At 40.8% G+C, this 16,536-nt stretch overlaps 2 protein-coding genes across 2 annotated transcripts; both read right to left on the reverse strand.

Annotated features, from left to right (window-relative positions):
* Window positions 1-1,887: 1,887 nt before the first annotated feature.
* On the reverse strand, window positions 1,888-11,953 carry DNAJC12 (DnaJ heat shock protein family (Hsp40) member C12). The gene is made up of 5 exons (XM_037401345.1): window positions 11,746-11,953; window positions 8,685-8,763; window positions 6,194-6,333; window positions 4,771-4,972; window positions 1,888-3,008 (listed from the first exon to the last, which is right to left on the reverse strand). The coding sequence occupies exons 1-5, from the start codon at window positions 11,821-11,823 to the stop codon at window positions 2,914-2,916; spliced, it is 594 nt and encodes a 197-aa protein (XP_037257242.1). The 5' UTR covers window positions 11,824-11,953; the 3' UTR covers window positions 1,888-2,913.
* Window positions 11,954-12,113: 160 nt separating this feature from the next.
* LOC119154105 lies at window positions 12,114-16,508 on the reverse strand. Its single transcript, XM_037401343.1, has 2 exons — window positions 15,625-16,508; window positions 12,114-13,776 (listed from the first exon to the last, which is right to left on the reverse strand). Exons 1-2 carry the CDS (start codon window positions 16,124-16,126, stop codon window positions 13,634-13,636), a joined length of 645 nt encoding a protein of 214 aa, XP_037257240.1. The 5' UTR covers window positions 16,127-16,508; the 3' UTR covers window positions 12,114-13,633.
* Between the last annotated feature and the right edge of the window lie 28 nt (window positions 16,509-16,536).

Here is a 16,536-nt window from a genome sequence, read left to right on the forward strand (position 1 = left end):
ACTTAAGATTCACAGACTCTCCTTCTAATTTATAGTATCTGGGCTTGTTGCTGCTGCTCCCCACCCCCACAACTGTCCTTTTGCAGCTGTTTCCACTTTGCAAAGAAAGTCCAAGTTCTCTGTTGGCCACTGAAAAACCCTGTATCCCTGACTCTACTGCCTCTTAATCACATCATGCAGACCTTCAGAGATCCACCTTACAGCCCCTGCTCCAATGATTATTTAAGCATGTGAGGTACGTGATGTGCTTACCATGCAGAGGGCAAAGCACCATGTCATTGTGGATGACATCATGCTGGACATTTGCTGGATCTTTTCCTGCTACTGGCAAAAAAAGTCTAAAAATACTATGTATTAAAAAAAAAAAAAAAGCAGTTTATGCTTGGGGATGGGTCCTGAATGATCTAACATGGACTAATTTGTCAGGTCCTTATTATTTTCTTTTCTAACATGAGGAAGATCTGGGCTGCCCATTTATTCCAGTTCACTGTCCTTGCTGGCCAGGTCCCACCTACGATGTCCCAAAAGCAAAACAGGCTGCACAGCTTCCTCTTGCTTGTCTTGCCTCTGGGTTTGCTCTGCTGGGAACAGGTTAATTCAACTCCATTTGACAAATACAGAAAATTGGACCATTTTAAGTTAAACACATACATTTACAGAGAAAAAGTCTGCACTGGTGTATTAGAGCACCAGTTAATGGTCTGTCCCCTTCACTAGGGCAAATACAAATGAGAGTACTGATCTCTATCCGGTATGTTGTAAAGCGCAAGTTTTGCTACCAACTTTCACTGGGCTAAGGATCTCCCACATACCTGCAATTATTCATCCAGAACAAATAACTAAAGGTGCTTTGCCAAAACAAACCATGTAATATGTGGCTAATAATGACATCATGCCATTTGAATGATACGAAAAATGAGTTTGCTGTTCAAAGGTCTATTGTATACCCACTGCTCGAGGGAAACCAGCCAGGTAGGTGCTATATCATCCACCCAACTACCTACCCCCTCCCTTCCCCTTGACCAGCAAGTGAAATGGGGAGAGGAGGATCCGAGCTGCCGTTTGATTCAAATTACTCTAGCTGGTTGCATTTCCATCTTTTTGCCAGAGACAAAAGTTGCACCTGATTACTTTTGTATCCTTTGCATAAACTAGAGTTTCTTCTGCTGACATTCTTTAGTTCCTCCTTATAAAACACACTGAAAATCTTTCTTGAGCAAATACCATTATATAAAGGAAAGCAGTATATGCACTAGATGAAAATTTATAATTACATTTAGCAGATATTGCAGAGAATTAATAATCTCTATAATGTTTTCAGCTGCCAAACATGCAAGGGACAAGCACGTAGAATCAAAAGAGCGAGCTTTGGATGAGCAAAAAGATGTGCTGCAAAAACAGCTATTGCTACTGATGCCATCAAGTCTAGGATCAATGTAGCTGTATCAGCAGAACACCAGTACTTCGAGCTGTTATAAAACTGGTACAAACACAACCAGCATTAACATGATCAGCCCCTGGAAAGAAAACTGGCACGAGAATAAATTTACTGACGAGGCTAATAAGAAATACGTATTATCAGGGTTCCATTGGTGGGCACTCATGTTACGATTTATAGCAAACAGGAGAAGCACAGTAGGTCAGTCAGCACATCATAGCCCTGCACGGCAGAGCCACACATGTCACTTCAGGGAGAGACAGACGCAGTAACACTGATGCCGTGTTCGAGAAGACTGTAGTTCTCACGTAAGACTTTCCATGGAGGTGGCCAAGATTCATAACTGGAATCCCTTAAGCTTTTACCCACTGAGTGGACAAGTAACAAGAAATTCGAAAGGGATGTCTGTGGTGGGTAGAGGATTTAAATATTAAAAATGAAAACAACCCTTTTCTGGATGCATGCAGTTTTATTTGTTGCTGATGGAATCACTTGCCTGCACAAAACCACAATGTTGATACCTGACCTATTTAGCCAGGTTTACAGAGAAAAAAGAAAATACAAAATCAACAAGCACAATGTAGGATTTGACAATTCTATATCAAAATATCAAAACCATTTAACGTGAGATTTTGTACACATGAACGCTGACTGCCCCAATTCTTCATTCCTCACCGTACAAAACCCCGACAGGACCCTGTCTACCAGGCAAGAGCAGGGAGGGAAATTACTATTAAGCCACAGAACAATGCTGGCACAGATGCAAGGGGTATCAGTTGTCCATCAATAAATCTTTAGAAGAAGTAGTTGCTAACTGGAGAAGTGAAGTTCTGGAACTGCCTTCCAAAGTAAATAGCTGGAGCAAAAAGCGTACTTAAGATAGAAAGCAAGTGATTTTTAGGAGTGCTTGACCTTGGATAATAAGAACCTTCTTATTTCATCTATATCCTAAGATCACAATTCTCCAACAAGTTACATTTGTAATAGTATTGTGCATGCGTGCATTGTAAATCACTGCAGTAATGGAGAACTAGAGTACACAGTTTAGAAACAAGCACAGTTTTGTTTGAAGTACATTGTCATACACTTTTGGAAAATCATCACTGAATAGGATGATATGCTGGAGTCTTAACGTTGACTTTTGGTTCTACTGAGAGTACATTCCTCGTAACATCACAGAATGGAGAAAAATATTCACTACACAGTATTTAAGAATACAAGATACAATACATAACATGTTAGATAATTTCACAAAATCACTTTATTTTAATACTGAAAAAAGCTTTGCTTATTAAAGTTTGCTTATTAAACAAAAAGACCTCCATCTGTAATGCTCAGAGAGTGTGTGGCAACAAATCAGTATTCAGACATTTATTCAAACATTCACATCACAATGAATGAATACAAAATACAAGTAACTGCTGACCAAAAAAATACTGACTTGTCGAACAGATGATTGCACACTCTTGCATATTTTAGATCTCATAGTTTCTGAATTTCCTCAGAAGGTCTGATGGAGCGTCCCCTGACCAGCGGAAACGCAAGTGCCAGTAATTTGCCTCTGAAAATCCTGAGAAAAAGAGAAAGGCAAGAAAATTATTATAAACATGTATAAAACTAAGTTGTCTGAAATAATACCTGATAATCTTCTGCAAAAATAATAAGTAAAAATTGGTAATTTCCAGTGCTCTTGACTAGCCAGGACAGCCTCTGCATTATTGGCATTGTTTGAATAAGAACTCAAGCAAACACCAAACTCAAGTTATTTATCAGCTGGGAAGAGTCCAAAGGAGAACAGCAAGAGCATGGCAGCCCAGAAAAGAGGATTTAGAAAGAAAAACTGAACAAATTGCATTTGCTTAATCTGAAGAAGAACAGGTAGAGGGTGACATGATAAATCTTCAAGTACGTGAAAGGCAGCAGTGGGGAGAGAAGGCACTGATGGTCCGTGCACATACAAGGCAGTAAGGGAGTTTTTCAGACCCTGTGCTACGTTTGGTAAGCTCTATGGGCTGTTAATAATAAAATGTGATCTTCCTGTATCCGGAAGCTGAAACCTATTACCAGACTTAGTGTTAAAATCTCTTATTCAGGCTGAAATAGCTACATGGAGTTGTAGCCTGTAATTCTTATGGACCAGCAGACAGGAACTGAAAATATCCCAGCTTAAAAGTGGAATCCAATATAGTACATTTTCCTGGACTAAACCAGAAGTATTATCACCATCCTAACATCAAATGTGAACAATTAATGCATACAGGCCCTGGTAAATAAATACATTCTAATATTCATTAATATAAATATATGCCCACTGGATAAATCAGGCATTTCATGGGTTTATATTTTTCCCATTGAAATCTCTGGAAATTAAAACTAAAAAAAACTATGAGAAAGAAGATGCCTCCAAAGAAAGCTCACCATTACAAGGAACATAACGATGCTTTCTTTACTTTGAAACTGTACTGTTCTACAAAGCATAAAATGATGATTTAATTACCAAAAAATAGCAAATAATATAATAAAGTGTAATTTTTAAATATAAACTTTTCAGTTACCCCTCATATAAATTTGTTTGTAGAATTTTCTTACATATTTTCTGCATTCCCACAAATGTTTGGAATTAAATTAGGTTTTCCTACCCTCACCGTTCAACTTCATTTCTTGTTTGATCAAGATGGGAAGAAATGACAGGAATTTAATAATAGTTATCTGATAACGTAAGTCTAAGATAATGAAACTCCTGAAGGATCAAGCAGAACAGAGGGTGGCCACTGTGGTGAGTAAACCAGGAAATACTGTCAGATGACAGCTTTTGAAATACACATTTATTCTGGTGCTTGCACTATTCTTTAAAAAAATCTATTCAAATACGAAAGAAGCCTTCAAGTCTCAATTTTTAGCTCTCATTAACTCATCACATGCAAACTGTGCAAAAGTACCGAATGCTGGATAAAAAAAAAAAAAGAATACCTAAATACTTAACAGGTTTTTTAAATATTTTTTTTTAAATTGCTGAAAATAATTGTCTTTTTTGCTTTTTTTCCATCTTGATATAGCAGCAAAACTGAACTTTCTATTTTGGTTTGAGAAGAATACTTTTTTTCTTCTTTGCGCTTTTACTAGCAAACAAGCAAACAAACATGGGGTAGGAAGAAAGGTCTGAAAGCTTCAAAATTAAATAAACACCATAAAACCCAAAACAAAACCCCAACCTAAAACCACATTAAAAAAGCTACCAGTTAAACATATTATTCCAGAGAAGAATTTCTTATGACTAATTTCAGGCCAGCCCCTGGATACTGCAATTTTCTGTAACTGCTGGTTTCACTTACTTGGGGAGTCTGGATTCTTTGAAGACTGTGGTCTCGCATCAGGAATTGCAACATCTCCTTGCTCCCTGCTCCCATCCGACAATCCATCTTCATTGTTTTCAGTCTGTTGGGTCCAAATCTCATTAGTTACGTTGCTGTTATTACTCAAGTCAGGAGCTTCCAGCATATGGTCCTTCTTACTTTGGACAGCCCAGTGCATTGACTAAAGAAATGCAAAAGCAACAAAGAACAAATTCCTATGCTTTAAAAGATTTTAATTAACTTGTCTTTTCTTTCTTGTATCATAAGATAAGCACATATTAGAGAGAAGCTTGCAGGTCGATAGGATAGGGGAAAGCATGGTTACACACTGCAAATAGCATGTGAGAGGACAGTTTATGTGAGGTGGGGATGAACAACAAAAAGTACAAATGCACCAAGTAATTCTAAAGGTCTTCTGTCCAGTTCCTTCTGTCATGACTTCAGACACCTTAAGAGGGCTTGAGTGACTTAGGAAACATCCATTTTCAAAGCTATCTTTTACTTCAAGATGCCCTTTGAAAGGAAGACCATTTGGAAAGATTTACTATTAGTCTGTAGGGTGACTTCTGTTTGAAACTGAACTAAACTTGATGGGATGCTTCCAGCAAACATCTACGCTCAGGCGTAACGCTTTAGTGGGAGGGGCTCTCAAACCTCTCGTGTGGGCAGAATTGAGGTGGGTAGAATTGGCAAGGGAGACATTCACCTGCCTTAAAATGTAATATAGACTTGTAACTGTCATTCACCCTAGTAAGGCAGAAAAAAAATAAAACCTAAACGTTATCGAATTAGAATCTACTAGGAACACACTACCAAATTACCTCACTAGCAAAATTAGGAGGAAAACCAACCCTCAGAACATCTGTCTGTCACAAATCACCCCACTAGCCTAGCAGGGTGTCTCCAAAGACCTGTGTGAAAGCCAGAGTTCCAAGGAGCCTATGTCCTAGATTTTTCAGTTAGCTTTTTATTTAATCAGATGACATGAAAACCCAGCTGATAAGCAATATCCCAAAAGAAGACTATATCATACAAAGGTCCTAGCTTTAATCTAACTTTGACAATAAATGAAGGGTTCCTACAAAAGCAAGGTGTGCTGAAGCATTTCAAAACAGTTAAGTTACTTAACGTCATATAGTACACGTAAAAGCAGCAACTTGATAAATTCAATCGAAACCTACTAGCCTAAAACCCTTCTGTGAATGGGCTTCTGTAGCCCTCCAACTTTTCCTGAATTTCCTTAACACGCTTAGTGCAGGGATAACTCTCTACTATTCCCATCCTCAAAACCCACCAGTGCAGCAGAAGCGCTGTAACTCATCCCCTCACTCACTGCGACATTTTCTCTGCCCAGCCCTACCTCCCCTCCTCCTGAAGGCCCAAACTTAGACCTAACACCCACCGTTTTCACAGAATTGCTCAGGGCCTCCCACTGCTGGAATGGAATGGCAATTTTGCTTCGTCGCCAGTAATCATAACGTGCTCGACTCTCTTCATTAGCAAGAATCTCCTTAGCTTGCTGTAGCTTCTGGAAGTTCTCCACTAGAACACAAACCAAAAAGACACTAAAGCCAATGTTCATTTTCACAGAAATTAATCCAGCTGTGAAAGGGGAGCTGCCAACAATGGCTTAGAGCAAACAGAGTAGAGGAGACAGAAGAACTAAGTGATAAAGGTATAGGGTTGTTCTGCTTACAGCTTTGCACAGACCTAGCTGGCTTGAGGGTCATAGCACCTTCGGTGGACAACTCATACCCTTTTCAAATGAAGACTAAAATGCTTGCTCATTTGTCTACTGGCTTCAAAAACTCCTACGTTTAAGTTCAGAGAAACTTACAAAGTACAGCAGGCAAAAGGCACAAGTCACCCCCTGCAGACAACCTCGACAAGGGAAATCATACTAGAATTTAAGGCTTAGAAGGAACACAGGTCCACAGCAGCAAGGAACTCGGAGCAAAGCACAAGGCGGCATGAGTGGGTGGGTGGGGGAGACAAGCAAAAAGAGAAATCTAAATATAGTTCAAATTAAGTAACTTGTGCGTTTTATTAGGCATGTTTTCTACATATGCTAAAATGTTGTCTTGAATACCAGACTGCATGAATGAGAGCTCTCATTTTCCCCTACAAGTTAATTTTTCATTAAATGGTTACTAAGGATGCAGCTGCATATTACTGTTTGTAGAAGGGTTATAAAGACTTAGATTTTATCTCTGTGTCACCTATGTTACCATGATCTATTATTATTGTTATTCATTTATTCCAGTTTACAAATTAGAGAGATTTCTTTTGAAATAAACTAAGCCCAAATGCTAATCAAAACTGATAGCTGTAAATTAAACAGCAGACAACAGCTTGAAGGGGCAGTTCTATTAGGTTTCCTTTTTTCTAGTGTTATTAGTTTTTAACAAATAAAAGGTCTACTTTAATTACTCTTTATTGAGATTTAAGCTGATGAAATAAAAAATACAAACTTTCACCAGTAATGTACTGTAAAAAGGTATTTAAAGTAAATAGCGCACGTTCAGGTAAACGGAGCATAAATTATCTCTTCTTGACAAACAAAGCTGCTCCAACATTTGGCACCTGGCCTCCCTTTTTGAGTTACTTCGTTTCAATTAATTGGGGGCAGAGGGATGGACGGACTTTGGGGTGGTGCAGACAGAACAGGACCATGCACTGGAATATTTTCCCTGCTGCAATATCCAGAATTTTCTGCAAAGTCGATTTCATTGGTTTCACTATTACTTGTGCTGTCATTTAGAATAAATTAAACATTAGTGATCAAGTCATTGTTAATAGGTGATAGATTGTCTCTCAAACACCAAATCTCAGGGGGGTCCTTGTCAAGGAATCTCAAAGTGAAAAACCCCACCTATTACACCTTTTAACACCCACATTCCCCACCATCAACTCTCTTGATTCTAGGCTAGGATGGCACATCAGTAAGGAAAGCCAAGCCCTGCCGAGAGCTCTGCTCAAGGCACCGGAGTGCATGTCTCATTTAACACCTGCTGAACTCCCAGCTCTGCTCTCTTGAAGGAGGGTGTGGATGAGGTCAAACTCACACAAGTAGGTACGCTATAGTGTTCAGTTTATTCTTGTGTTGTTCAGTTTATAGTTAAACATATACGAGGAATCCAAAGGAAGTTGTGTGCATTAATTAAAATGAGGAGCATATTTAATTATTCTACAACAAATTTTTGGTGGAGACCATAATTATGGTCAGAACAACCTTTATTATATCAACTATTCTGACATCGGTGGGCACTGATTAGAGCTATCTTGCATAGATAGGAAGGGGCAAGATTGTCTCCAAACAACTCAGGGGCTGCTTAGCCATCACAGGTATGATGAACTGCACGCTTTCATAAACGCAAACGTGAGCTGCTGCTCTGCTAACAGATGGCTAAGCAGGTGGTGCTGGCTTCTCTATTTCCAGTCATTAAGTTACATTAAAAGAAACTGAAGTACATTTAATGTGTTCCCGATGGGCTTGTTTCATGGAAGCAAATTAACTCGTTGACGCAAGTATGCTGGCCAACTTCAACAGTCTAGAAAGGGATACACGCCATCAATAATTTCTGGATTAAAAGATGCTCTATCATAGAAAGAAAAAAAATTGAAAGTCCTAGGAAAAAAAAAACCTCAAAAAGTGTCTTCCTGCTCTATCACCTAGGAGTGTGCAACTGCTAGAAAAGAATATTAAAGCTTGCTATTTAAAGACAATATGCTCAATACGACATGATAAAATATATTGGGGGAAAAAAGTATATTTAATAAAGTTTTAAGGCTGAATTTAATAGCTTAGTCATGTTAATATAAGAAAAACAGATTGTTTTTAAACAGGGAAGAGCATAATACCTGTTTTGGGGTTTTCTGGGAAGAATACATACCTGCTTTGGGGTTTCCAGGATGTTTGTCAGGATGACATTCAAGGGCTTTAATCTTAAATTCTGCAATAATTTGTTCAACCTAAATAGAACGTTGAGACTCAAAGTGAGTAAATACACACAGAAAAGATTTTCAAATTTGCTTTTGAAAGGGGTTGGGAGGAACAACAAAGAACGCAGACAGATTTTTTTTTTTCCTATTCATTTTTACAAGCTTTAGTACAGGCAAAATAGGTAACAACAACCATCTGTCAGTGACACTGCTTATTTAATTTCATTTTCCAGGCGCTCATCCTTATTCTTGTTTTTGTGAAGCTCAGTCAACCAATATGGCAATTTGGCTTTAAGAAAAATGTGTAAAGATCGTATTTGCAAAACCCCTTCCTCACATTTGACCACGTAGGCAAAATGCATCATTTCAGCTGTTCTTCACTTTGTTTAATCAACTCTAAGTTTTAACGAAGTCTCATTGCAGGAAGCAAAGACCTTCTGTACCGCTGAAGATCAATCTGTGGGACTGGGGGGCTTTCTCCATATCCCCCTCACAGGAAATCTGGCCAGCACCACATGACTTTTCCATTTTGGATACCCGAAAGCCAGATAACTAGTAGTTCATATTTTTCCTCTCAAGTTAATTTGCTGTGCAAAAAGGTTGGCTTGGAATAGAATAAATTCATAATCAATATTAGCATATTGGCATATATTAGTTTATTACAAGTTCCCACACAGTTTATAGTGCAATAAAGCATTACAACCACTGGAAAAACAAAGGCATATTAACAGTTAAAAAAATACAGGAAACCACTGGAGTGGGCATCAGCTTAGATTTTCCAAATTTTCAGCTTTCACAACAATTTGTTTGCCCTAAGATATCAATTAGCTGCTATTCTTTCCCATGCTAGAAAGGTTGTTTATATGAATTCCTCATCCTTCAAACCCTGATATTTACATACAATTTAAATGATTTATTTCAAAATTAAGGCTCATAAGATTTTTTTTCTTTAGAATACAATTCCAGTTCACTGAACTAGCTGGCCAAATTTTGTTGTCATATGCTGGGAAAAATGTGGTCGACAGAGGTATTTTAAGAATTCTACTCTTTTCACTCTTCTTGGTAACTTCTTCCAGAAGGACAGATATACCGTGGTATATTTCCAGGCAGTAAAATACTTAACAATATGCACATTGTACAGATAACTTGTTGAAATACTATATAGCTAGCTACCATCGCCAAAACTTAGTTACATAAAGGGGAACTTTAAAGTTAAAATATGTACAGTAGCAGAGGGGTAGCATGGAAGTCTTCAGTTTAAATTAAAAACTCAGTAGAAGAAAAAATTATAGGAAGTTTATACAAAATATATGAAGCTTATATAATATATCCAGTGAGATAGTATCCAAGGTATCCAATACCTACTATATATGAATAACTGTTATTGGAAGAAGAATTTAGTTTAAATCTCCCCTCTTTCTCTCACACCTGAAGATGAACTAGGTGCCCATGAGCTCAATTCTATAAGAAGCCAAGAATGAACACGGATATTTATCTGAATATAGGGAAAATCTATAGAAACTGAGACTACTCGTCCTTGTGCTTAACCAGGTCAGATCAAGGCTGGAATATTCAGCAGCTTAGATAAAAGTACTGCAGCTGGGAATGTCATGCATATGCCCAAAGAAGCCTGTGCAGCTACAAATGCTTGACTGCATATACAAAGTAATGTGATTGCAAAACACTGGCAACGCATCTGATTTCTGTTAAATGTTAGAAGTAGCGTGCACCATCCTGAGGGAAGGCAGTAATGACACTCAGTCAACTTGAGATATTAGCTGCTCCCATGTCAAATGCTTCTCTCAACAAATAACACTTGACAGATTATTTTTCAGGACCCATTAGCGTTTATTCTATCTTTTTAGTTTCATTTTTAAGCAATTTGAAAAATCATTATCATATGTACTTGAGCTATTCATTAATTGCTAAGCCCTTAAGGAATTAGGGAGAGGTAGTAAATGAGAAATAGCATCTGCGAAACAAGCCTACACCGAAACTTTAACACCGCCCTCTGCTGGGGTGACTTCTTAGCAGTTACCTCAGGAGAAGCTTTAAATTACCTTCTGTAACAGGCTGAAGATGCTTACTAGTATGATGAAAGAGCTATTTTCCCAGCATTTGACTACTGGGACAGATGAGAGCATCTGATTAAATTTACTGAGCAAAATACAGCTTTTATCCACACTGAATACATCCCTCATTAAGCAGAGTAACCAAAACTCCTCTTCCAAAACAATTCCAGTTAATGTAACAACTAGATTAAGAAATATTAGCATACCACTAGCTCAGACTATCCAAACAACGTTATATGCACACTTTTAGGAAGAACAACACTCGTTTTAGCTACAAAGCCTTCAACAATTGCTTAGCTAAATCTCATTATAAAGTATGTGTCTGCTACCAAAACAAATCAGTAAAACTAGTATGGGAATGTCATTACAATTAGCATTTAAAAATCATGAATGTGATGAATGAAAAAAAGATACTAATTTTGGGTATCCTTCCAACCAACAAATAGTTTTTAAAAAAATTTTACAATGTGTATAAAACCTGAGAGACTCAATAGCATTATCAGTGATCTACAGCTACAAACATTCATTGTATTAGTTGCATTCAAATGCCTTTTTTGATCTTTTAGAACCAGAAGTACATTCCAAAGTAGTATTAGAATGTTGTCAAATTTATGCAGTTAGCTCACAGTTCATAACCATATCACACTTTGAATTAAACTAATGAATAAACCATTATTTCAGCTGTATCTATAACATAATCCTGACCTATAAGACACTTTCAATACAAGTCTTATTCTAGGATCTTAACATCACTATACAGATCAGAAAATTGGGCTTCACAAAGGGAGCCACTAGAAGATAAACGTGGCAAGAAAGGAGGTTCACAATGCATTTCAAATAGTCCTGCCTGCAGAGATAAACAGCTTCAAATTTCCCCTGCAGACAGACAAGCACATTCAAAACGTTATCAGCCTGGCGGGGAGGTGGGGATGGCTCTTACCGTAGATAGTTCATTGCATCCCAGCAAGTTGTAGTAATCTTCCAGGTCATCCGGTCTGCAGCTCAGAATTTCATCCATCTGGACTAGTCCAGCCGGCTTCTTCAAGCCGAGGCACAGGGGGTGTGAAATACAATATCAACGCAAAGCTCACGCAAGGGTTTAGCGGCAGCCCCAAGAGAGAGGCAATTTCCACTCAGGTCTACAGCGCTCTCGCAGTGCTTTTTAATACTGGCAGCTGACACACATGAATTTTCTTGAATCCAGTGCCGGCCATTGGCCCCCGCAGCATGCCAATCCGCTGCACAAACCTCCTAGTGGCAATGCTCCCTGGGATTTGTAGTTGCCAAAGTCACTTCACCATTGAGCCGTCGGTCATGCCCAGACCGAAAAGAGCTCTGGACCCTAACTAAACTCCAGCTCTATCTGAGATTTAGATCACACCGTCACATGTACGGCCACTTAAAATCAGGCATGTACTTGAAATCTTTCCTCCACCTGAGCCTACAGATACTAAAATGTGTTTTCTGCTTAACTTCTAATTGCAAGTTTCGCCGCAGTCGTTGACAAAGGGATTACATGGGTAATTATAGAAAAGAGTAAAGGATTATTTCCAAAATAACGATCACAGGGCTGCAAACTTTAGAGAAGGAAGTACTGACCTTGCCAAAGCCTTGCAGAGCTCTATCAGGCACTTCAACAGTAAAGGGGGAATCTTTACTCTTTGAAGGCTACCTAGGGTACACGCATGCTACCCTTCAAAACAAACAGCTCTTGTACATCAGTTGCGTGTCTGACAAAACTATGACTGTGAAAAGAGAACATGAGATGTTTACTGCCTACTGCCAAATCAGAGAGCCATCCTCATGCTAAACCACCTCCAAATTATGTCTTGTCCACATTGCGTGCAGAACATTCCTTATAAAATTCATTTTACGTTGAGCTAAAATACCTTTAATTTTGAACTGTGAATAATGATCAAGGTCTCATCCAACAAAGACCACAGACATGTTTAACTGCAGTGTCTCCTCTCATCTGTTGATCTTTTAAAAATTACTTCCTAGGTGTAATATTGATAACTTGCTGAAGTCTTTTCTCTGGACCCTAAGGAGCTCTGTTTTTTACTTTCCCCACCCTTGCAAGAGCTTTGTAATTCAAGATGCTTTCATGTCACTAAATATTGCTGATTCTTTGAACTAACCCAAGTAGGTGCCTTGACTAGTTCTACAATTTTAGATGCAGTGACCTAGTAGGAGAGTCTACACAGAACAGATAAATAGGGTGTGACCAAGGCTACAACAGGTGTGTGTTCATCGGTGAAGGACCTAGCGGCCATTCGGAACCGTTTACAAAATACTGAATATATAATGCTTGCATTTACAAGTGCTTTATTTAATCTATACTATCAATCTTCTGAAATGATTTGCATATAATATTAGCATTCCACTTTCTCTTCAAGGTTGTATTGTCTGAAATGTCCTGTTTTTACTGTATGTTCAGAGAGCCTATTAAGATCATAAAAGATATAAAGTATATGAAAAGAAGGAACAATATTAAACAGCAAAGCACAAGCCTCAGTGAAATTACCATCCCTCTCCGAGTAATCAAAACTACAGATACTATTTTCAACAAAGTAGAAGAATTAGCAATTACAAATCTCTCCCTCTCCCCTATTCATAACTTAATAATAAACCAGAAAAGTATAGGAAAGAAAAGAAAGCCTTTTAGCAAGAGATCGTGTAAATATTTAAATAGATTGTACTTTGGGGGAGGACAAAAAACAAACAGCTGTCCCTCCTCCCAACAGCACTCCTGACATACCTTTCATGTCCAAGTATTTCTTGCATATTTGCGTAAGGTGAAAGGGAAGGCTCTTTAACCCTTTTTCCCCTCATCTTTCAGTGGCTGTTTCTGTGCTGCAAGGTGAGCTGCAGGTCCAAGAGCGGGATTCAGATGGCAAGACCCTGAGACTTGCAAGCTGCTTGTTCACAGGGAAGTTGCTCGCTGAAGCCTTGGTCTCTGCTATCCTCTTGTCTGTTCAGACCAAATAAACAAGGGCTTTGATTCAAACTGGAGCAGTGACCACACTTATCGACTGTCCCCTGCCACCTCACCCCGAGATTTCCAATGCTTGGGGCAAAAGGGGTCCCACGGTGCAGTCTGTATGTCTGGGGGGAGGGGGGGACGGGGACACGACACAAAATACTGAGTAATAACTCAGTCTTTTACTGTTCCTACTGACTTCAGCAGGAGAACTCACAGCAAAGCATCATTAAAAAAAAAAATGGAGAGCAAGAGAACCTGCACACAGTATGCAGGGGAAAAAAAAAAAAAAAGATTGCCTTCAGGACAAACTTCATTTGAAAGAGAATCGCAGTGCAGGAGATGGCACAGCTTATGTGTCAACACATTTTGGCTAGTGTTGCTCTGTTGCTCAGAACATGCAAACAGTACTGAAAGTGAGGAAATGTCGTATTTGTTCTGTGTACTCAACCACGAACAAAACGTTTCTATTCATTCCTAACACATTATCAGCAATTTTGCTTTTTTAGAGCCAAGAGTGAAACTAAATTCTGGTTCAGTATAACAGGAGGTTTACCATCAACTTGTAAAAGTCATAAATGGCTCCTTAAATAAAACACCAAGATCTGGAAATCTCTATTTGAATTTATTCCAATACATCAAATCTTCCTGTACCAGTTCTTCTCAACTGACTTTGTTTTGCTTCCTGAGGACAGAGTATACACTCCCAAGAAGTCTGAGGCACAATATAGCTCAAGTGAGTTTTGCATTTCATGCTCCATCCCTGTCCCCACACGCGCTCAGAGTTGCAGGAATAGCAGAGGATCTAAGCACTACCAGACCGACTTCCCGATTTTGGGGTAACTACTGCAACATCACCATTAACATTAGAATCAGGTTTAGGATCCTTCGATCACTTCCTCACCAAAACCTTCACAGAAAGCTTTAGATCATACACCTGTATCACTCAACGTATTTTCTTCCTTAGAACACAATCTTCACATAAATAAGCACCAAAACAATATTGAAGTGACACCTCTCCTTTACATGCTGACAAAAAGCATCTGGCATGTGCTTTTTAATAAATCATCTTGCCTCAGCTACAAGAAAAAATGCTTGGCTACAAGTCTGCACAAAATAATAAAAATGTTCTGATTCACATCTAGTTAGTGTGAGAAACGTCACATACATCTTTTTTGGGGGGGTTAATAGCCCAAAGAACTAGAAAAAGAAAAAAATAACGCACGCACACCCACACCTGCTTACAAATACATCTTCCACCTATAAAGTCAGTTATCGATAAAATAATCCCTTTTGAAGCCAAAAACCACATATCAACAATCTTAACGCAAAGCTTTTTTAGAAGCTGTTGTTATCAAGGCCTGCGAGGGAGAAACTCTACCTGCCTAATCCTGGTCTTGCCACTAAATTTAGGGATTCACTTGTATAAAATTCAGCAGAACTATTCTGCAAATAGTTCGTGATGTTAAGAAATAATGATAAACAAAATATTTACGTTTATATCCATGAAATTTTGATCAAAATTTTGTTAGCAGAAGTCCTGGGAAAGCAGCAGAGTTCTATCCAGACAAGACTTCCAGGTAGAAAGCGACACTGTGTTGAAGGATGCCCACACATGTTACCTCTGTATTTACTATAAAGTGGTGGTCCACAGTTCAGCACTGAGGTCAGCCACTAAGGATTGTCTCTCTAGTTTACGTAACAGAAGAGATCCCTGGAAAGCCACAGGCCACCACAGCAACTGGCTGCACACATCCCACCAGGGAACACCGATATGAAACAGAATGAATTTGTGAATGCCTCTAGAGCAAACCCCCAATGGCAACCCTTGCAATTTACCATCAGCGCTCTCGTACGCTACACAGGGCCCGTTCCTAAAACAGCTGTTGTTCTGCTGGGTGCCGAGGCTCCCCCTCCCCAAACATTCCTGTAGCCCAGAAGGCCAAGCGCCACGGTAACAGACTGCAGCATCCATCCCCACCAGGCGCTCAGCCCGCGGGCGCAAACCCTTGCGGGCAGCCCGCAGGCCCGGCAGCGTCCCCGGCAGCAGCTGTATCGTGCACATGCCTCCCACCCTCAGCTCCGTTCCGCCTCCAGAGCACGGGGGGCCGCTCCCGGCAGCGCTCCCGGCCGGCACACGACACACGCGGGGCTCGCTCCGGTCTCCCCTGGCGGGTTTCCCCTCACCAGGCCCCGCACAGCCGCGGGCCGGCCCCACAAGGCGCCCTGCAGCGGGAGCGTGTGCCGGGACCACCGCCCGCCCCTCGGGAAGGCGCGGCCGCTGCCCGGCGCCCCGCCTGCCGTTACGGGGAGGCCCGGGCAGCCACCCCGCAGCAGCCATTTACCAGCAGCGCCGCGGCGGCGGAGCGCGCTGCGGGCTGAGACCCGGGGGGGGGGGGGGGGGGGGCGGCCCGGGTGCACAATGCCGGGGCTCCCCTCGCCCGCCGTGGGCGACCACCGCCCCGCAGCGGGGAAGGACCGCGGCGGCGGGCGGGCCGGTGACGCTCCCCTCAGGGCCGCGCCGCCCGCTGACGAGAGCCCGCCATGGCGCCGGGGCGGGCGCGCGCGCAGAGCGGGGAAAAGCGCCCCGCCGCGCCAGGGGCGAGCCGGCACGAGCGGCGCGGCGCGTGACGCAACGCGACGTGACGTGACGGCACCAGCGCCCCCGCCCCCTCCCCCCCTCACGTGACCCGGTTTGTTGTTGTTGCGGCCTCCGCGGGGCGGGTGCCCGCGTGGGCGGTGGCGCGGTCA

Source organism: Falco rusticolus, chromosome 9 (assembly GCF_015220075.1).
Source record: "Falco rusticolus isolate bFalRus1 chromosome 9, bFalRus1.pri, whole genome shotgun sequence".
NCBI lineage: Eukaryota > Metazoa > Chordata > Aves > Falconiformes > Falconidae > Falco > Falco rusticolus.